The sequence below is a fragment of the Hyla sarda genome, chromosome 12, assembly GCF_029499605.1.
Source record: "Hyla sarda isolate aHylSar1 chromosome 12, aHylSar1.hap1, whole genome shotgun sequence".
NCBI lineage: Eukaryota > Metazoa > Chordata > Amphibia > Anura > Hylidae > Hyla > Hyla sarda.
The window spans coordinates 18,016,189-18,039,696 of NC_079200.1; the positions used below are offsets into that span (position 1 = coordinate 18,016,189).

The 23,508-nt window shown below is 43.3% G+C and overlaps 1 protein-coding gene across 7 annotated transcripts in view; it reads right to left on the reverse strand.

Moving 5' to 3' along the window:
* Positions 1-23,508, reverse strand: part of CNTNAP1 (contactin associated protein 1) — a 354,100-nt gene that overhangs the window by 96,717 nt on the left and 233,875 nt on the right. For 6 of the 7 annotated variants that reach the window (XM_056549087.1, XM_056549086.1, XM_056549085.1 and 3 more), the window contains 5 exons: positions 8,068-8,169; positions 6,873-7,069; positions 3,988-4,135; positions 2,683-2,886; positions 2,259-2,443 (listed from right to left, as the gene is read on the reverse strand). In XM_056549087.1, coding sequence (XP_056405062.1) covers positions 2,259-2,443; positions 2,683-2,886; positions 3,988-4,135; positions 6,873-6,992 — 657 coding nt within the window. In that variant the 5' untranslated portion in view covers positions 6,993-7,069; positions 8,068-8,169. Of the gene's footprint in view, positions 1-2,258; positions 2,444-2,682; positions 2,887-3,987; positions 4,136-6,872; positions 7,070-8,067; positions 8,170-17,119; positions 17,160-23,508 lie in introns of all 7 variants that reach the window. The other variant, XM_056549082.1, reaches the window with a different exon arrangement.

Consider the following 23,508-nt stretch of genomic DNA (forward strand, 5'->3'; position numbering starts at 1 on the left):
CAATACAATGATTTTGTTATATCAATACAGTTTATGGTCTCGATATCTTATGACTTAAATGGGCACTCTCATAAAAACTAATTTTTGCTATTGCACTCCTTATGGTAAATAAAAAATCATTCTAATGTACTTTGTTTTAAAAAAATGAAGTTTTCTATGTTTTATTCGTGTTTAAAAAAGCTGCCACTAGGTGTCTCCCTACTTGTCCAGAGCACATTTCCCCTCATCTCTTGCACAGACTTTGGACTCCTGCTGGCCTGGCAGAAGTCCAAAATAAGTAAATGCTGAGGGGGGTGGGGTGTGTATGCAGCCTTAGCCAATCATAGCTCATCTCACACTGAACTGCTGTGGGCTGTGTGTAGCAGAGTGAGGGAGGAAATTCTCCCCTGTATGGCTTCAGATGATGTCACGCCTGCTGGGGAACGCCCCTTCCCAGTGACTGAGAAGAAAATACAGAGCAATATCAAGGTAGAAAACTAAAAAATAATAAAAAATAAAGGCAGGGGGTGGTTTATCATGATGGGGACAGTGAACTGGGAGGATTATAATATTTAACAAGACCATGAGAGGTACTGTTTATAATGATTTGTATTATTTTGATAACCCTTAAAGGAGGGGGTTTCAAGGACTTTTTCAATAATCCTTAGTCTGGTGCTTTGGGGAGGACACGATGTAATGCGGTCCATTGGTACTTGTAGTGTCCCTCAACAGCAGCCGAGAGGTAACTGGTGTCACGGTTGGCTAGAGTGGGGCTTGGGATCCCAAATCCCAAATGTACTCTCCTTTGCTCCTACTCTGGACAGTTCCTAAAATGGACACAGGTGTCAGCAGAGAACACTGTGTTCAGACTGGAAAGAACTACACAACTTCCTCTGGAGCTTACAGCAGCTGATAAGTACTGTAAGGATTAAGTTTTTTTAATCTGTTTAACTTTATGGCACTAGTGGGCGAGCTGTCTCACTTGGAGCCGGATTCATTCTCCTCTGTATCTCAGGTATATAAACATCTTTATGAGAATGAGAGCCGTAAAAGCTTGAATAGCGCCAGAGTTTAGTGATGCATCCTGTTTTTGTTAATCCACATTTTAAAATGATTTAATAAAAGCAAATTTTCAACATATGTTTTGGGGAAGCTGGAAATCAAATTTTTTTCCATTCTCACATCTCCACAAGGGTCCTGGCCCATGGGCATCTCCGTGCTCCCTCCCTAAGGATATCTCATGCCCATCCATGTTCATATGACTTGCGTTTTTTCCTTATTCTATGTAAAGATCCTTTTGATTTTGGCTTCATTCCCTGTGTATGTGGGCTCCATAGCTCTGGCAAAAAGCTTCGTGTCGGGCTCTCAGCAATCTGATGATCAGTGATGATCAGTGAAAACATCCTGGGAAAACTCCTTTTAAAGGGGTACTCTGGTGGCTCTAGTGTTCTGAACATTTTGTTCAGAATGCTTGGAGCCAGAGGCCGTGATCGTGACATCATGGCCACGCCCCTTGTGACCTCACGCCCCACCCCCTCCATTCATGTCTATGGGAGGGGGCGTGTCATCCGACACGCCCCCTCCCATAGACATGAATGGAGGGGGCGTGGCGTGACGTCACGGCCCCTGCCGCAGGAACCCAGCATTTGTTTAGAATGCCAGGTGCTGCGGGAGATCGCGCGGGTCCCCAGCAGTGGGACCGCCGCAATCAGACATCTTTTCCCCTATCCTTTGGAGTACTAATGTCATAGAGAGTTCTTCCCCACACGGGAGCTATGTCTATGAGCCAGGAAGGAGACTGCCACAGTTCTCGCTCCGGTGGACCTGATTCATCCACATATTATATTTGCATATTAATCTTTCCCATAAAATTCCGCTGTCACCCGGGGTTTAGGGGGGGGACAGTTGATACCTGCCATGACTCATATTACAGGGTTTGTCTGTGATGAGACACGTTGCAGTTTTGATGATGGTTTTACATACTTAATAGCCAAAGATAGGAGATATTTACAAAAGTCCTTGTCTTTTCTATCCAGTCCATTGTGGACTTTTTTCCTACCTGACTAACTGATATGATGGTAAGTGAATAAGTAGGCATCAATTTGCTATCATAGATGGTCATGAACTTGTCAGACAAGCTGGACCCAAGTTGTGCTAAAAAATTTTGAAAAAATAAAACACCCCAGTCCCATTCATCCAAATATTCTACAATATAAGACCTTCGTAGCATCAAAATGCACAGTAAAACATCAGTGATAATAAAAATGGCCGAAGTCTACCTCTTTATCCAGATCTAGCTGGTCAAAATGCCCCTTGCATCGTATTGTCTGTGATTCTCCATCCAATGTTATGTTGAGATCGCGCAAATTGCGCTGGATATGTACCGAGTGCCAGTGCTGGTCATCTAACAGGCTTCCCAGTGTGGCAACCGTATGACTATCTACAGCATGGACGGGACTGTTTCCTGTTTGGGGAGAGGGTAACAAAGTTATTCTATAATTTACATACTCATAATGAAATATCCAAAAATAGTATTATGATTATGAAACTATGACTTAAAGCTAAAAGAATCAATACATTAACACAGTTTAGGTTTGACATACAGGAAGCCATGATGGTCATATGATGGACCCAAATGACACCCAATGGTATAGGTGACTGAATCCCGTATTTAGGTGCTGAACACCAAAGTGTTGTTCATACCGAGGCTGATTCGGAAGACCAACTGTGCCTTCTGAAGTTCTAACGTAATGTAGTCTCCTTGAGAGCCTTCGGCATGCATCAGCACCCCGTCCTTCTCCAAGGTCTTAAAATTGAAAGATATATCATCCTGTAAAGTTCGATTGGTCTTTTTTCTGAATTGGTAGGAAATGAGGTCATCACCATCGAAAGACAGGACATCGTGGTCTGAGGATTCAGAGAAAATGGTTATTTCATACACAGGGAAGTAGTATTTGTTTTTGATTTTTTGTACAAACTAAGGAAGTTCTTAAAGGAGATCTCTGGTGAAAATTAACTTATTCCCCTATCCACAGGATGGGGGATAAATAGCTGATTGCAGGTGCTCTGATCACTGGGACCCCCTACGATCACAGGACGGGACCAGACGCTCAGTGAGGAGCACGTGCCGGATGCATTCATCCCAATAGGAGTGCTGAAAAGACATGAGTCCAGCACTTGGGCATCATCGGCGCTCCCATAGAAATGAATGGAGATCGTGCCTCCTGCTGGTAAATGCTCCTCACTGAAAGTGCCGGGGTCCCGTCCTGGAGATCGTGGGAGGCCCCAGCGGTTGAACCCCCTCAATCAGTTACTTTTAAGTAAATTTTTGCCAGAGTACTCCTTTAAACTAGGGGATTATACACAATGGGGTTGATTTATTAAGAGAAGGGTGTAGTTTTCAGTTTGTTAGTTTTTTTGCCCAACAAGAATTTTTCCACAGTATTTAAAACATTTTTTTTTACAAGTTTTGCTTTTTTTTCTAAACTGTTGGATTTTCCAGAGCTCAAATCCACCACATTTTATGTGGAAACCTTTTTGTCGGGAACACACCTCTTTTCTGGGTGGCCACACTCCTTTTTAGGGTTTCTAAGTGAAAACAGGGTTTGAAGGTTTTCTGGACACAAATTTTGGCACAAAAAAACCTTCGGAAATACATTAGTATATAACCCCCATTCTCTAAATCTGTACATTTGGTTGGCCCATTCTGTAAATTTGGCGGGCCGATGCATTTTATTTGTGAATTTATAAATTTTGTTCTTCATATTTCCAAATCAATCTGTTAAAAACAGCTACATACATCAAAATTGTGAATATTTAAGATATGTTGTCCAGGGAACAATTGGGTGGGCGTACCAGTGCACCAAGGGGCTAAGGAACGCCCCCGAGTGCAACAAGGAGTATATAACAGCTGCTGTAAAAAGGAGGAGAGGTAATTAAATTATTTTTGTCTTTTTTTGTTAACAAGGTGAAAAATTAGAAGTCAATTGATTAAAGTCATCAACTTACTGCTTTCACAGCCATAAAGTGTGACCCGGAGCCCTATCTTTCCCCTTGGATTCCAGGCTACAGGAATAAAACGAACATAGCGTGCCCTGATGGGATAGTAGAGGCGGTGCTCCATCACCCCGGATGCATTTACGTTGCCAAAAAAAGTCTATAAAAAGCCACAAAGAAAAGCAAAAATCAGCAATAAGTAATTCAGATGTCAACCTAGTTTAGTGAACGCCCCCTCTTTGTACTGTAGTGCAGAATACAAAAAGTACAGTATATCTATTCCAGTAGCATCTCATTGTAAATAACGTATTGTAAGAGATAGATAGTGTATAGGTTATACATATATGTGATTATTTTAGCCTTCCTGACCAGATTTATCAATGTAATTAAACTCATTTTATGGCACAAAAATATGTTTATCTTGTGAATGTACGAGCAGCCCCCATTCTGGCCGACTTGAGCCATTCTTTGGTTACATAGACGGTCATCCGTCTGAGTGGGCATTTTATTATTCTGTATTTCCCTTGGTGGGAAAAAGCCTGGTGAGCCGTGACTTCACATACAGGTTCCATATGGCGTCCTGTGGCAAATTTACCCACATTTTGCAGTTTGGCCTGTAGATCCTGCACAGCTGGTCCCATAAATGATTGGTGATAAATCTGGTGACTGGGCAGGCCAAGGAAGTTACTGTGTGGAAGCAATGAAAGGTGGGACATGTGTCCCCGGATGTCCGGAACATATCTCAGAAATGTTAGTGTCCCTCATATCATTACTGGGGGGGGGGGTGACTCTCCTATACAATGGCTCCCCAGATCATCACACCAGCAGTTGGGGCAGTGGGATACTCCACAGCAAAGACAGGGTTGAAGACCTCCACACTTGAACCGGACTATCGTCAGACCCCACACAGAACCTAATTTGTTTCTAAAGATGATACCAAACACCACTTAATATAGACACCATTCGAGTTAGATTAAAACATAACTTTTACTGATATTAATAGAAGGTAAAAAAAAGGGGGAGGGGGGGTACACACATAAATTGTGGGCATAAGGAAAAAAGGGTACAGGTGAAGCCCTAATCTTAAAGTCCCAAATAAATTCTAACTATACGTGTGGAAATAGAAAGAAAAAAAAAACAATAAATGGGGGGGGGGTAATACAATGTAATCTTAAAATTGTGGTAGGTCTCTTTGGCCTACGCGTTTCGCCCTCCTTAGTAGTGGGGCTCATCAGGGATAAGAGAACCACAAATAACACATGATATAAATGAGTGTACCTAATAGAACATACACAATAAAGTAACCGATAATGTGATAAAGGGTAACAATAGTAAGCAGGCGTCTCAAAGAGGAAGTCTGTGTCAGTCTTAGTCAAAAGTCAGTCTTAGACATGTGGCAACATTTGCATGATCAACAATACAGATACAATGATGATACAAATCCACTCTGGAAATTGATGGCTTCAGAGGGTATTATATAAATAGTGGCCTGTATTGTGCATATATATGATGACAGCCGCACCAAAATTAAATATTGTACAACAGGCTGATAGATATATTATTCAAGTATCCACATATTTGATCACAGATTCCTGGATAATGGGCCGGGATGAGATAGAAAAATTAAATATGTGGCACATCCAGTAAAGGCAGATGCATAATAGTCTGGGGCTCTGACAATATATATGGTAGACAAAACTACCTGGTGAGGGTAATACAGTTGTCCTATGGCGGTATGATATCCCGCACTGATAATGTTGCCATGTAGGAAACCTGGATGTGCCACGAGGACGCCGCATCATGGGCGTCCTCGTGGCACATCCAGGTTATTTATGTTATTTGTGGTTCTCTTATCCCTGATGAGCCCCACTACTAAGGAGGGCGAAACGCGTAGGCCAAAGAGACCTACCACAATTTTAAGATTACATTGTATTACCCCCCCCCCATTTATTGTTTTTTTTTTCTTTCTATTTCCACACGTATAGTTAGAATTTATTTGGGACTTTAAGATTAGGGCTTCACCTGTACCCTTTTTTCCTTATGCCCACAATTTATGTGTGTACCCCCCCTCCCCCTTTTTTTTACCTTCTATTAATATCAGTAAAAGTTATGTTTTAATCTAACTCGAATGGTGTCTATATTAAGTGGTGTTTGAAATTTAACTCTTATCACCAAGAGTTGCATATCGATGTAAGGTTGTGGTACCTCCTATCTATACCATAAGTTATTTATTTATTTATTTTTAAAGATGATACCATTACAGTTCATAGCAGTCCAAGGTTCTTGTTTACGACACCACTGCAAATTAAGGTGATGGTGGTTGGCTGTCAATGACAGGACATCAAATTTCGTTCTGAAAAGTGCCTACAGATTGTCCGGGCAGGAACAAAAGTGTTTAATAAAGAGACAGTTGTGTAATAAAGAGACAGGGGTGTGTAAAAAAGAGATAGGGATGTATAAGGAAGTTGCCCCATGTCTAGATGGTGGAAAAGGAAACGGAGGGAACTACTTGTGCTTCTCGGCATGCCCTCAAGTAATCACTGCTCCCAACACCTCCTATCAGGTTGATCAGAGAGACCTAGATGGTGTGCAAATTAAGTTCATTACAGATATGTCTAGCAACTAAGCGCTACAATGCCCAAAAGTAGCCTCTGAGAGTCCTTTTTTAATAGGGGAGTATGTGTACAGTGTAATAGTTCTAATGGTACCCTTCAATAGCTGTTGGCCGAACGTTTGTTCACCTCAACTTTCCTGTTCACCTCATAGAAATAAAAGTTTGGCTCAGCCAAATGGGGAATGTGAGGTAAGCTGCTGCCAGACAGTTCTGATGGTGGCTTATCTTCTAGAAAACAACAGGTTCCTGACCCTTCTTTTCCCAAACATAATTTGTCACTTACCCAGTTAGTGCCTTGTTGGAAGAATGGTTTCCAAGTGTCGTAACGGTCACCATAGAGCAGGATGTACTTGGTAACCCAGTCATAATAAGTGTTGTGTGTTCCCTGAGTGGCAATTCCCATTATTTTGTATTTTCTCTTTAGGTCTATTTGAAGCCATGGATTTTTATCACCAGGGGCAGGAGACCACCCACTGCTACCTGCAAATGTAGAGCACAAGAAAAGAGGGTTAGCGGAGCATCAGCCAACAGTTGTTAAAGGGGTACTCCAGCAATAAACATCCAAAGGATAGGGGATAAGATGCCTGACCGTGGGGGTCCCGGTCCGGGAGCGGCAGCGTTCAGAACACAGAAGCTTTGAGCTTCCGTGTTCATGATGTCACACCATGCCCCCTCCATTCATGTCTATGGGACGGGGCGTGACGGCTATTATGTATGGGACCTCCTCCCATAGACATGAATGAAGGGGGCATGGCGGCTGTAGTCAGTCATCCAGCACGGAGCGGAATTTGCTCCATGCACGGATGACCAGGGTGCCGCGCCGGAGATTGCAGGGGTCACCAGCGGTGGGACCCCCGCGGTCAGACAACTTATCCCCTATCCAAAGGAGATGTTTATCGTCAGAGTACCTCTTTAAGATAATTATGCATTATAAACAATATGTAGGATGTCCAGTATATGGTTTGTGCATATTAAACATACTTCACACTTTAAAGGGGAACTCCACCCCTAGATAGGCTATCGCCTATCTGAAGGATGTCTGATCAAGGGGGTCCGGCCGCTCGGAATCCCTGCGATCTCCGGGCCGGCACCCCAGTGTTCTGAACATTATATTCAGAACAATGGCTTCAGGCGGCTGTGGTCGTGATGTCACGTCATGCCCCCTCCATTCATGTCTATGGGAAGGGGCGTTCATTCATGTCTATGAGAAGGGGCATGATGTCTATCAAGACATGAATGGAGGGGGTGTGACATGACTTTATAACCACGGCCTCTCGAGGCCAGCGTTTTGAATATAATGTTCAGAATGTGAGGGTGCTGGCCCAGAGATTGGGGGGGTCCCAGCGGCCAAACACCCCGTGATCAGACATCTTACCCCCTATCCTCTGCATAGGGGATAAGATGTCTAGGGGCTGAGTACCCCTTTAAACCTAACATAATCTTTTCTCCTTCAGGTAGCCCAAGATACCTTTACTTACCATAAAGTCGTGCAAAGTTAGCAGCATAAAAAATAGAATATCTTGAAGAAGCCTCAAATGATGTAAAGTATAAGGGTGAGACCAAGTCATTGTAGCACCACTCTGGAAAAAACAAACAAAAAAAAATGTTTTTTTCATAAGGACACCCAAATTGAAGAGCCAGTCCACAGGCACAAAACTAATGGGAACTTTGGCCTTGATAAGAACAGCTTTATCCTGTATACGGTAACACAATTTTTCCCATTTGTACGACTGTTTTAACATGATGCCCATTGTGATCAGTCTTACTTGAGTCACTAGCATGGAAAACAAATGTAGAGGATATAAAATAGCGCACACTACTTGAAAAGTGTGGTCCCACATGACTGGTCCCAGTCCCCTAAATAGTCATTTAGTTCTGGCTTTATTGAATTGGCTTGTAATGACATCCCCCAGCCTGTGGGGGCTCTATCAAGTGAAGACTGCATGACTCATGAGACTAGGACTGCCCCATGACTCTTCACAGTTGGCCCTGCCACTTTAAAACTTTATATTTACTTCTTCAGATACCTATAACCATAAAGTTATGGTGGCATTAGGGCATAAATTTGTATTGACAGTATAACACAAACTGATAAAATCCATCCCTATTTATGCATAGAATCTATACAGTATGAGGCACTGCAGCTCCTTCATGGTGGTCAGACACTAGTGCTTTGTATTTATATGTATTTATACCATTTTATATATCATTTTGCACTACTCTTATGTGGTTCTGATGTTTACACCTTTGTTGGCTGTGACAGAGAGGAAAGCCCATACATTGCATATAGGCACATACACTTTGCATTGTGAACATTCTAGTCTGTGGGAGGGGCTTACTATAGCCCTGCCTCTCTCTCAGACTTGTGAGGAGTCTGGTGTGGTGTCCCAGCACAAGTGGCAGTTCCGTGGTTGTGGACTGTCTTGGGCAGCTTGGCAGTGTTAGGTGTTGGGCCCACTAGCATCCTATTGTCATATCAATTATGTGAATAGTGTAATATAAAAATAATATGTGGTCTCCCGGTACCGTATCCTATCCTATTGTGGTCCCCATAGCCAGAGTCCCTAGGGCGTCGGGGTCCCAATTGTCTAGTTCACCCCTAGTCACCTCTCATCCAGATAGTAACTATCCAGTAACCATTTGGGATTTAAGTCATGGGTCCATCCTGGTTTGGAGATGGTACTCAAGCCCTATTGCCCCACTTTGATCCCGGCTAGTAAGCCTATAACCCCTTCTCAAGCTGCCTTTCACCACTCCATTCTCACCAATGTGGTGTGGCAAAGCTATGTCAATACTAATCCTGCCCCTGATGTTGGCAGATATAGAGGAACCAAGAGAGGCACTACAACAGTGAAGAAGAACATCTTCTAAAGAGACTCTAAAGTAATGTCATATTGTTTTCCCTTCTAACCATTTTGTTTTACAGCAACCAAGTTCAAGAATTGTGCCTAGCAGGACTGTGCTAAGTTGTTCCAGTTCAAAATTCAGCAATGTAACCACTAAGCTTGTGCCTGACTATTAAGTCAAGAGACTCCTAGCCTGTAGGAGAATCATCAAGGACTGTACCCGGCTGATTTGTGGTAAGGCCGTGTTTACCTATCCCTTCCCATGAACTCTTAGTGTAGGTGGACTGCTGTTCCTTACACGTCAATTTGTATATTTGCTTTGGACTCAGTGTAGGTGGACTGCTGATCCTTACACGTCTGCTTTATGTATATACCAGCAGCTTCATAAGAACTCTTATGCTAAATGTTGCACTTATCGGGGGAATGCACCTGAAACATGTTGGAGTGTTGATAAATGTATAGTAAATATGTATATGGTTCTGTACACAGGAAGGTATTCTCGTGTCTGTGTACATAAGTAGCAAGCAAAGGTTTGTACATAGAGAAAATAGTCTACTGTCTATGTACATAAAAAGTAAGTTAGAGCTGTACACAGAAAATATCGACATACTGCACATGTACACTCAGCACAAAAAATATGTATAATTCTTGTACATACAAATGTATAAAATGCTAAAGGTGTTTAGTAGGTAACTCAACAGGTGACACTCCGACTTCTCCGTGGGTAGTATTATTGCTGTCGCCCATCGCTAGCACCTGTCTTAACAAAAATAGTAGGGAGGATTCCCCTTAAAATAGTACTTGCACACATAGTACTCTAGATTACTAACTTAAATGTACTACCTCAATTTTCTCTAGTACATACACCAAAATAAATATCTCACTTAAGAAAACACTTAGGAATTGTAGCATATTGATACCCAATTCCTGCCACTGTTAGGTACACTACTTCTTCTCCTACATTGCGTGTGTGAGATGCTCTGCCTGGCCAGTAGGTGCTCTTGCTAATACAGAATTAAACACGTAATTCTAAGACTAACCTAGTTAGGTTGTTTTTGAAAGTGCTCTAGGGATAAGTAGCGTGTAGCCGATAGACCCTAGCAGCCACCCTTACTGTGACCTAGCTTCCGGCTAGCCAGTATAACCTTATGTGTACTTACAGGTAACTTATTGTTGGCAAAGAAATAAAATGTGTGAGATAATAAAAGTGTCTTAGGAGCTAGCAACTATATGTCAGATAGCTGCCTAATTGTCTAGTAAGCTTTGGAATGTATAATAAGTTTAATAAAGTTGTCTAGGAAGCTAGAAACTAAAGGATAGATAGCTTCTTCAAATGTCTAGATAGCATTTTTGTCTAGATAGCACCAATGCCTAGATAGATTCTAATTGTCTAGTCCAGAAACTAGTAAGAGTATCAAAAGAATGTAAATGTGTTCAATGTATAGTGAATTTATAGAGCATCCTTTCCTTGTCCTAGTCCCTCTGTCTTAGGGGACAGACGTCAAGGTCGACTTATCTTAAATAAGGGGGTTTGTGGTGTCCCGGTACCGTATCCTATCCGGTATCTTCTATTGTGGTCCCCATAGTCCCTAGGACGTCGGGGTCCCAATTGTCTAGTTCACCCCTAGTCACCTCTCATCCAGATAGTAACTATCCAGTAACCATTTGGGATTTATGTCTATAGGATTGTATAAATGTAAATAAATAGTTAATTACCTTGCCATAGCGTAGCAGGACCTGCGAGTCATGTGATCAGGAGAACTCTTTGGTATTTCTGCTTGAGGACCTTTGGAGGTCCCTGTGGCGTAGTCAAACCTATCACACTGTGTAACAGTGAGTGACAGGTGTTCGGACCAATCAGATTAGCCCCGTCCCCTGCCCATATAAGGGAGCGGCGGCCATCTTCTCGCTCTCTTGTTCCTGTGCAAGCAAGCAAGAAGCATCTGCGCTGCTGAGATCTGTGAGTCTAGGCCTGAGCCTTGCGGTGACGGCCGATAACTTCTAATTACTGAGTGTATCAATCCCCATGCACTCTGCAGGATCACCGGACCTTATCTATCCCCTAAATCCGGACGGATCTGCAATAACTACCCTAAATTAAAAGACTTCTAATATCACTCAAGGTGATCTATAGAGACTGTTTGCCTGAGACTGTCATTGTTCTTTGGATGTACTGCAAGCACTTAAGTAAAGTTTGTTCAAGTACCTTGTGGACCTTCAGTCATTTTATTACATGCACTTATCGTTTCTGGGAAGGGCGGCGATAGGCCGGAGAATTACCTCAGCATACCAGCCCTCAGCCTGGCGTCACGAACGCTAGGGTTAACATTAACCCCTTACCTACCACAACATCTCAACTACCCTACACCCCCCAGGGCTACCACAAATATATTTTTCTTAAATTCATTTCGTGGTGGTTCCATGTATGTATGTTTGACATGTTACTGTGCCTTTAAAAATGTGAGCAGTGAACCCCATGTGAGCCATTGAGACCCCACAAGTCTCCCTCTGTATAGTGAGGTACAGGGGAGGAGTTAGTTCACTCTAGAATCTAGTTCAGTCTAGTTCACCCTAGTGTGTGCTCCTTAGCTACAGCTAAGCTCAGGTGTGCTGTGTGTTGTGTGCCCTAAGCAGAGGCCTACTTCAGCTTCAAGTTTTCTACTGGTCATCCTACAAGTGTCACTCGCGGGGAGGATTCATGCCCCTGCAGAATAGTCTACAGTGCCTTGGAAGGGCCCTAGCTACCAGAATTACAAATTATATTATCCCGTCCGGCGAAAACCATCACAAGTCTCAGAACGGCAACAAGGCTCGCAAGGGGTACGCTGCACTCTCACACTAAGGCCAGTTGTTTGTGTTATACCAACTTCACAAGCTCAGTAAAAGCAGTTAACCGTAACCTGACGTCGGTGCGTTTATTGGCTCATCGTGTGTGGCCCAGGAAGACTGCTTCCCACCTTCGGACCGTGGATCAGATAAACGGTGCCCTGGCGTCACGAGGTTAACCCAGTGTCGCCACACTAGCATAGAGTGAGAAATAGAGAGAGAAGCATCATATATCCCTCCTTCCATAGTTAAGCCAGAATCCAGGATTGCTTTTGGCTGAACAACCCCTGTCCAAGGGCCTGAGCTAGAGAGAAGGCCTGCCTCCATCACGCCCTTTTTTATTTACATTACAGCAGCCTGCTCCACCAGCACTTATCTGCAGGACCCACTGTCTCCCTGCAACTGCTCCTGCTCCCAGGCTGTGTCCTGCTTTCTGCAGATAGAAGGGTGGGGTGGGGGGGGGGGGGGGGGAGGCTGTATGATGTTGGATGAGCAAGCACGGTAAGGGGGACCCCCTGCAGCTGCTATGGAGCCTGTGGGTTAAAGGCAGCCTGAACATCTAGAAGTCTGAGAGTCTAGCTGCTAGATGAGATTTACTTTACAGAGCAGCTCAAGTGCACCCAGCTAGTACCACCTTAATAAGGGCGCCTTTAACACTTCGCCCCCTTCCACTTAGGAAGTCAGAGCGTCACCTGAGGAGGCAGCAGGCTGTGCTATGGGCATTTAAATAATCATTTCTACCATTTCAAAGATATCTTTGACAGTTCTGGCAATACAGCCCTGCCTACAACCCTTTGGGGCTTCAGGTTCGGGCCTGGAGCTCAAGTGCCTGTAAAGCTATCATTTATTCAGAGGAACTACATGTCACATTAGGGGCATAACTTATTTTTTTACTATGCAATATCCCTATTTCATGTGATTTGTATACATGCATTTTTGGCCGTCACGCCTCCTCCCATAGACATGAATGGAGTGGACGTAGTGTGACGTCACGACTACAGTCCCGGGAACACCTTTCTGAGACTGGAGCAACAGCCCGGTATAGAATGTGGGTGCTGCACGGAGATTGCAGTGGGTCCGAGCGGCAAGGCCCCCACGATCAGACATCTTATCCTTTGAATAGGGCATAAGATGTCTTTGGCCGGAATACCCCCTGTGGTGACCTTGGGTGTTGCAATGGTGATGCAGGGTCTGGTGGTATAACCCTTGATTTGTCGTGACGCCAGGGTGTGGTTTGCTTAGTATAGGAGATCCTGCCGCCAACCGGCCCACAAATGGCAGGGATAGTAAACGGAATGTCCACAGCAGAATTTATGAGATAACTAGAACTTTTACTGAACTTCGTATGCAAACAGTCTTTATAAACATACAGTCTCTCTTGAGGTAACCGGGATGCAGGTTCCTCACAGGCTTTGCTGGAACTAATAGTCTTGATATTTAAGCAGGCCACTGTGCTACTAATGAGTTGAGTGCAATAGTAGTCACAAGGATTTAGTAAATAGAGCTTTATAACTCACGGTTTTAGTGGCTGCTGGTTCTTTAGGCTTTGGCCTAGTTGAAAAGAATTGAGATATGCTGATTGTGCTTGGCTTAATAGTCCGGAACTAAGAGCAGGAACCAAGAGAGGGAATTTACAGACTACAGCCCCTTATATACTAAGGGGGCTGGACTAATCCCATTGGCTGCAAAGCCTGTAGGTCCTGAACCCAGAGAACTCTGGGTACATCACATGACATCATCACATGGCCCAGGAAGGTCCTAAACATTTGTACAACCATTATAATATATCACGTGACCTAGGTAGGTCCTATACATTTGTAGACTATACAGAAATACATTTATATGAGGCGACCAAGGGGCAAGCACTGCAGGAGAGCCCTGAGGAATGGAGGGACTCTAGCTGAGGGGACTCTAGCTGACAGGGACAGGACAAGGTCCTGTACCGGGAGACCACACCCCTTTAAAGGAGAATACACATGCCCTTGTAAAAAAACATACAAGCATAGGATTCCATCAATGACTATGAAACTAGCAATGTAACGTATAATTGCTTATTTTATTACCAGACAATATCTTCACCTCTATCTGGACCATAAAAAGACACCAGGGTGTGGGAGAGTGTACATTCATAGCGTTGAGAATGTATCAATAGAGAAACCCGTTCAGATGGTGCGGCCAGCGATAACAGATGTTTTGAAGCTGGTGGAATGGCTCTAATAATTGCAGTTATACATTATCCACGCTAATCCTTATCCAAGACATCCCCCACTGACATCTGTCCCGTTGCCTACTCACTTTCTGTCTCCAGTCCTTTTGCAGCAGCAGATGGATATGAATTATTCCACTGACAAATGCCTGCTTTCCAGGTTTAAATACCACATCCGCACATTTCAAGACAGTCAGCCCACTTTGGACTGAGGGGGGGGGACGGGACGAAGCTTATCCAAAATCACACCTGATCTGTGTACTGCCGCAGCTTGTGTCTTCATTACATAAAGATCCCAAGAACCAGGACCACGCTGCGTCCTCCACCTTAGTTCTGAGTCTTCAAACTAGTGCGAAGCCTCATGCACCTGGCTGCTCAGGAAACGTTCCGTATACAGGCCAGGGGCGCATTAGATGGGAAATTTGGATATTTTTTAAGAAAAACATTTTTTTTCATAGGTCAAAAAATAACTGTATTAAATTGACACATCCATTCCACTTAACCTGCAAACGTAGGACTTAAAGGAGCCATAGTACTGCAGATAGGGGATAAGTGTCTGATTGCGGGGGGTCCGACCACTGGAACCCCCGTGATCTCCTGTACGAGGACCGGGCACTGCCGAGGCTCTGCGCGGCTAATTCTCGTGTCGTCGACCTCACTAAGAGGTCAACAGACACGCCCCCTCCATACAGCTCTATGGGAGAGGCGGGGATGCACGAACGCTGCATCTCCGCCTCTCCTATAGAGATACATGGAGGGGGTGCAGGATAGGGGATAAGTGTCTGATCACTGGGGGTCTGAACGCGGGGACCCCCGCGATTTCCTGTACGGAGCCCCGGCTCTGGTGGGGGAGGGGGAGTCTGAACGCTGGGACCCCCACGCTCTCCTGTACGGGGCCCCGGCTCTGCCGCAGCTCTCTCCGTGCAGGAGGCATGTCGGCCGCAGCTGTGCTGCGGCCGACACGCCTCCTGTACGGAGAGGGCTGCAGCAGAGCCGGGGCCCCGTACAGGAGAGCGTGGGGGTCCCAGCGTTCAGACCCACCCTCCCCGTGATCAGAAACTTGCGGATAGGGGATAAATTGTATTAGGCCGCAGATGTCCTTTAAACATTTTCACAGTCACCCGTCCACTACCAATGGCGGCAAACAGTTGGCAGACTGCATCAAAGTTATTAGATCTGGTAAAGCATGGTGGATGGGGGGAAGGGTTTGCCACGAGACACCTGAACGGTCAAATCTGTGCTAATTACTCTACATTACAGAAAATCCAGATCAAACCATAGGTATCCGCCCCAATTGGCTTATCTTTATGTCACATCTGTAAAGATAACGGAGTCTTTTCTCGGGGGAGGCTGCATTGTAGGGTCCTTACACTGTGTTAGGTGGTAAGATTGTGATCTTTGATGAAGGAATTTACAAAATTGAATATGTGGATACAACTTAAAGGGGTACTCTTTTTTTTTTTAATCAACTGGTGCCAGAAAGGTGAACAGATTTGTAAATTACTTCTATAAAAAAATCTTAATCCTTCCAGTACTTATTAGTTGCTGAATACTAGAGGAGATGAGTGAACTTACAGTAAATTCGATTTGTCACGAACTTCTCGGCTTGGCAGTTGATGGCTTATCCTGCATAGCTGAACTAAATTTATGCAGGATAAGTCATCAACTGCCGAGCCGAGAAGTTCGTGACAAATCGAATTTACTGTAAGTTCGCTTATCTCTACTGAATACTACAGAGGAAATTCTTTTCTTTTTGGAACACAGAGCTCTCTGCTGACATAATGACCACAGTGCTCTCTGCTGACATCTCTGTCCATTTTAGCAACTGTCCAGAGAGCAGCATATGTTTTCTAAGTGGATTTTCTCCTACTCCGGACAGTTCTTAAAATGGATAGAGATGCCAGCAGAGAGCACTGTGCTCGTGATGTCAGCAGAGAGCTCTGTGTTCCAAAAAGAAAAGAATATGCTCTGTAGTATTCAGCAGCTAATAAGTACTGGAAGGATTAAGAATTTTTAATAGAAGTAATTTACAAATCTGTTTAACTTTCTGGCACAAGTTGATTTAAAAAAAAAATAAAATAAGTTTTCCACCGGCGTACCCCTTTAACACTCTGTTCCCAATCTATTCCCCGATTTATGCATCATTTTCTACTACTGTATCATGTGATTGGAATCTTGGACGGGAAACCATCTTCTCTATCATTATCATGGGCCACACATACGCCATTTTCGGCACTATCCTCAAGGAGAAACCGTATACCCTCTGGCCCATTCACATTGCAGAATTTCCTGCAGAATCCAGCGTAAAAATTCTACTCAGAAATTGTGGTGCAGCAGCCTCCCATTATTCTCAATGGGATTCAACTACACCGTGCATATGGCAGAATTTCGGTGGCGGAAAATTCTGTACGGAGCTGTAAATTATGGTCCGTAGTGTATGGGGCCTAACTGTCCAGTATCCCTGTATATGTCTGACTTCACACAGGAATGACTGTACCTATATAGCAGGGCTATTCTCCCAGAGATCCGTTGCTTCTAGGGGAGAATAAACCCATAATCTAGTGCCACCCAAAGCATCATATGGCGGCACACAGCGGAATAAAATTTGATTCGGATTTCCAAAATTTGATTCGTAATTGCCAAAATACTGACCAAAATACTGTGTGTATACATGTCCCAGAAGCATTCACTCCTACAAAAAAAAAATTTAAAAAATTAAAGCAGGTCAATATTTCGTGAGCACCAGCCTAGTGAAAGCTGCAGACTATGCATAATTGTTCTGACTACATAAACCAAGAGCATATTCTGTAAACCAAAATGACACTTTACAATGATATCTGATCTGTGACGTTTGGTATCTAGAACAGACTTTTGCTGACTTGGCGAGATTTGCTCTTTCCTGAACACGAAAGCTTCTGCTAGAGCTCGATCCTGTGACCCTGTGTCTGGCCGCATAGCAAAAAATAAATAAAAAAAATACCAGAACAGATATATAACACTGATATATCACCGCCATCAGTGATCTGCACCATTAAAGGGGTACTCCCGTGGAAAACTTTTTTTTATTTTTTAAATCAACAGGTGCCAGAAAGTTAAACAGATTTGTAAATGACTTCTATTAAAAAATCTTAATCCTTCCAGTACTTTTTAGGGGCTGTATACTACAGAGGAAATGCTTTACTTTTTAGATTTCTCTGATGTCACGACCACAGTGCTCTCTGCTGACCTCTGCTGTCCATTTTTAGGAACTGTCCAGAGCAGGAGAAAATCCCCATAGCAAACATATGCTGCTCTGGACAGTTCCTAAAATGGACAGCAGAGGTCAGCAGAGAGTACTGTGGTCGTGACATCAAAGAAATCGAAAAATAAAAGAACTTCCTCTGTAGCATACAGCCGCTAATAAATACTGGAAGGATTAAGATTTTTTAATAGAAGCGTGCGTCTTATAAGGCGAATACACATTAAAACTCTGTCCTATCGCGGCGGTCCCTGCGGCCATCAACGGCCGGGACCCGCGGCTAATACAGGACATCACCGATCGCAGTGATGCCCTGTATTCACCCTTCAGACGCGGCGATCAAAGCTGACCGCCGCGTCTGAAGCGAAAATAACACTAACCCACACTCTTGAAAAAGCCAGTTCCTACTGGCGAAACGTTGAGTCAGAGGATAAAAGATTTTAGCTCAATCCCGGTCTTTGAAATTGGTTGGACCACGGAGATGCGTGATGCCAAGTCTGTAGACAGCATCAGAGCAGAATACTGCAAACACATCCCTGCGGTCATTACATCCAAGCATAACATGCTATAGAACTGAAATATAACAAATAAGGGATTGTAATTTTAATCACACACTGCCACCTGATGGCAAATGAGCACCTTTAAAGGAGTAGTCCAGTGGTGATTCAGTGGTGAGCAACTTATCCCCTATCCTAAGGATAGGGGATAAGTTGCAGTTCGCGGGGGGTCCGACCGCTGGGGCCCCCTGCGATCTCCTGTACGGAGCCCCGACAGCCCGCGGGAAGGGGGCGTGTCGAACTCCGCACGAGGCGGCGGCCGACACGCCCCCGCAATACAACTCTATGGCAGAGCCGAAGCGCTGCCTTCGGCAATCTCCGGCTCTGCCATTGAGATGTATTGAGGGGGCGTGTCGGCCGCCGCCTCGTGCGGGGGTCGACACCCGCTATCTCAGCGGAGAGCCGGGGCCCCGTACAGAGAGATCGCAGGGGGCCCCAGCGGTCGGCCCCCCCGCGATCTCAAACTTATCCCCTATCCTTAGGATAGGGGATAACTTTTTCACCACTGGACTACCCCTTTAATTATTAGTTGAAAATATTAAAAGTTAAGTTTTAGACCGGAGGGTCTTTATTCAGGGTTTCCCTGAGGGGACCTATATCCCCAAGGTTGTGTATACTGTATATACTGTATATATAATGTGAGGGGTGGAGTCACTTATGGGAGATACTGTATATATAATGTGAGGGGTGGAGTCACTTATGGGATATACTGTATATATAATGTGAGGGGTGGAGTCACTTATGGGAGATACTGTATATAATGTGAGGGGTGGAGTCACTTATGGGATATACTGTATATATAACGTGAGGGGTGGAGTCACTTATGGGATATACTGTATATAATGTGAGGGGTGGAGTCACTTATGGGATATACTGTATATATAATGTGAGGGGTGGAGTCACTTATGGGAGATACTGTATATATAATGTGAGGGGTGGAGTCACTTATGGGAGATACTGTATATATAATGTGAGGGGAGGACTCACTTATGGGATATACTGTATATATAATGTGAGGGGTGGAGTCTCTTATGGGATATACTGTATATATAATGTGAGGGGTGGACTCACTTATGGGATATACTGTATATAATGTGAGGGGTGGACTCACTTATGGGAGATACTGTATATATAATGTGAGGGGTGGAGTCACTTATGGGATATACTGTATATAATGTGAGGGGTGGAGTCACTTATGGGATATACTGTATATATAATGTGAGGGGTGGAGTCACTTATGGGAGATACTGTATATAATGTGAGGGGTGGAGTCACTTATGGGAGATACTGTATATAATGTGAGGGGTGGACTCACTTATGGGATATACTGTGTATATAATGTGAGGGGTGGACTCACTTATGGGAGATACTGTATATATAATGTGAGGGGTGGACTCACTTATGGGATATACTGTATATATAATGTGAGGGGTGGACTCACTTATGGGATATACTGTATATATAATGTGAGGGGTGAAATCACTTATGGGATATACTGTATATATAATGTGAGGGGTGGACTCACTTATGGGATATACTGTATATAATGTGAGGGGTGGACTCACTTATGGGATATACTGTATATAATGTGAGGGGTGGAATCACTTATGGGATATACGGTATATATAATGTGAGGGGTGGAGTCACTTATGGGAGATACTGTATATATAATGTGAGGAGTGGAGTCACTTATGGGATATACTGTATATATAATGTGAGGGGTGGACTCACTTATGGGATATACTGTATATAATGTGAGGGGTGGACTCACTTATGGGATATACTGTATATATAATGTGAGGGGTGGACTCTCTTATGGGAGATACTGTATATATAATGTGAGGGGTGGAGTCACTTATGGGATATACTGTATATAATGTGAGGGGTGGACTCACTTATGGGATATACTGTATATATAATGTGAGGGGTGGACTCACTTATGGGATATACTGTATATATAATGTGAGGGGTGGAATCACTTATGGGAGATACTGTATATATAATGTGAGGGGTGGAGTCACTTATGGGATATACTGTATATAATGTGAGGGGTGGAGTCACTTATGGGAGATACTGTATATATAATGTGAGGGGTGGACTCACTTATGGGAGATGCTGTATATATAATGTGAGGGGTGGACTCACTTATGGGATATACTGTATATAATGTGAGGGGTGGACTCACTTATGGGAGACACTGTATATATAATGTGAGGGGTGGACTCACTTATGGGATACTGTATATAATGTGAGGGGTGGACTCACTTATGGGAGACACTGTATATATAATGTGAGGGGTGGACTCACTTATGGGATATACTGTATATAATGTGAGGGGTGGACTCACTTATGGGATATACTGTATATATAATGTGAGGGGTGGACTCACTTAAGGGAGATACAGTATATAATGTGAGGGGTGGAGTCACTTATGGGATATACTGTATATATAATGTGAGGGGTGGAGTCACTTATGGGAGATACTGTATATAATGTGAGGGGTGGAGTCACTTATGGGATATACTATATATAATGTGAGGGGTGGACTCACTTATGGGAGATACTGTATATATAATGTGAGGGGTGGACTCTCTTATGGGAGATACTGTATATATAATGTGAGGGGTGGAGTCACTTATGGGATATACTGTATATAATGTGAGGGGTGGAGTCACTTATGGGAGATACTGTATATATAATGTGAGGGGTGGACTCACTTATGGGAGATACTGTATATATATAATGTGAGGGGTGGAGTCACTTATGGGATATACTGTATATAATGTGAGGGGTGGACTCACTTATGGGAGATACTGTATATATAATGTGAGGGGTGGAGTCACTTATGGGAGATACTGTATATATAATGTGAGGGGTGGACTCACTTATGGGATATACTGTATATATAATGTGAGGGGTGGAGTCACTTATGGGAGATACTGTATATATAATGTGAGGGGTGGACTCACTTATGGGATATACTGTATATATAATGTGAGGGGTGGACTCACTTATGGGATATACAGTATATAATGTGAGGGGTGGACTCACTTATGGGATATACAGTATATATAATGTGAGGGGTGGACTCACTTATGGGATATACTGTATATAATGTGAGGGGTGGAGTCACTTATGGGAGATACTGTATATATAATGTGAGGGGTGGACTCACTTAAGGGAGATACAGTATATAATGTGAGGGGTGGAGTCACTTATGGGATATACTGTATATATAATGTGAGGGGTGGAGTCACTTATGGGAGATACTGTATATATAATGTGAGGGGTGGACTCACTTATGGGATATACTGTATATAATGTGAGGGGTGGACTCACTTATGGGAGATACTGTATATATAATGTGAGGGGTGGACTCACTTATGGGAGATACTGTATATATAATGTGAGGGGTGGAGTCACTTATGGGATATACTGTATATATAATGTGAGGGGTGGACTCACTTATGGGAGATACTGTATATACAATGTGAGGGGTGGACTCACTTATGGGATATACTGTATATAATGTGAGGGGTGGAGTCACTTATGGGATATACTGTATATATAATGTGAGGGGTGGAGTCACTTATGGGATATACTGTATATATAATGTGAGGGGTGGACTCACTTATGGGATATACTGTATATATAATGTGAGGGGTGGAGTCACTTATGGGATATACTGTATATAATGTGAGGGGTGGACTCACTTATGGGATATACTGTATATAATGTGAGGGGTGGAGTCACTTATGGGATATACTGTATATATAATGTGAGGGGTGGAGTCACTTATGGGAGATACTGTATATATAATGTGAGGGGTGGGGTCACTTATGGGATATACTGTATATAATGTGAGGGGTGGACTCTCTTATGGGATATACTGTATATATAATGTGAAGGGTGGACTCACTTATGGGATATACTGTATATATAATGTGAGGGGTGGAGTCACTTATGGGATATACTGTATATATAATGTGAGGGGTGGAGTCACTTATGGGAGATACTGTATATATAATGTGAGGGGTGGGGTCACTTATGGGATATACTGTATATAATGTGAGGGGTGGACTCTCTTATGGGATATACTGTATATATAATGTGAGGGGTGGACTCACTTATGGGATATACTGTATATAATGTGAGGGGTGGACTCACTTATGGGAGATACTGTATATAATGTGAGGGGTGGACTCACTTATGGGAGATACTGTATATAATGTGAGGGGTGGAGTCACTTATGGGATATACTGTATATATAATGTGAGGGGTGGACTCACTTATGGGATATACCGTATATAATGTGAGGGGTGGAGTCACTTATGGGATATACTGTATATATAATGTGAGGGGTGGACTCACTTATGGGATATACTGTATATATAATGTGAGGGGTGGACTCACTTATGGGATATAATGTATATAATGTGAGGGGTGGACTCACTTATGGGATATACTGTATATAATGTGAGGGGTGGACTCACTTATGGGATATAATGTATATATAATGTGAGGGGTGGAGTCACTTATGGGATATACTGTATATATAATGTGAGGGGTGGACTCACTTATGGGATATACTGTATATATATAATGTGAGGGGTGGACTCACTTATGGGATATACTGTATATATAATGTGAGGGGTGGAGTCACTTATGGGATATACTGTATATATGATGTGAGGGGTGGACTCACTTATGGGAGATACTGTATATATAATGTGAGGGGTGGAGTCACTTATGGGATATACTGTATATAATGTGAGGGGTGGACTCACTTATGGGAGATACTGTATATATAATGTGAGGGGTGGACTCACTTATGGGAGATACTGTATATATAATGTGAGGGGTGGAGTCACTTATGGGAGATACTGTATATATAATGTGAGGGGTGGAGTCACTTATGGGATATACTGTGTATATAATGTGAGGGGTGGACTCACTTATAGGATATACTGTATATAATGTGAGGGGTGGACTCACTTATGGGAGATACTGTATATATAATGTGAGGGGTGGACTCACTTATGGGATATACTGTATATAATGTGAGGGGTGGACTCACTTATGGGAGATACTGTATATATAATGTGAGGGGTGGACTCACTTATGGGATATACTGTATATATAATGTGAGGGGTGGAGTCACTTATGGGAGATACTGTATATAATGTGAGGGGTGGACTCACTTATGGGATATATTGTATATAATGTGAGGGGTGGACTCACTTATG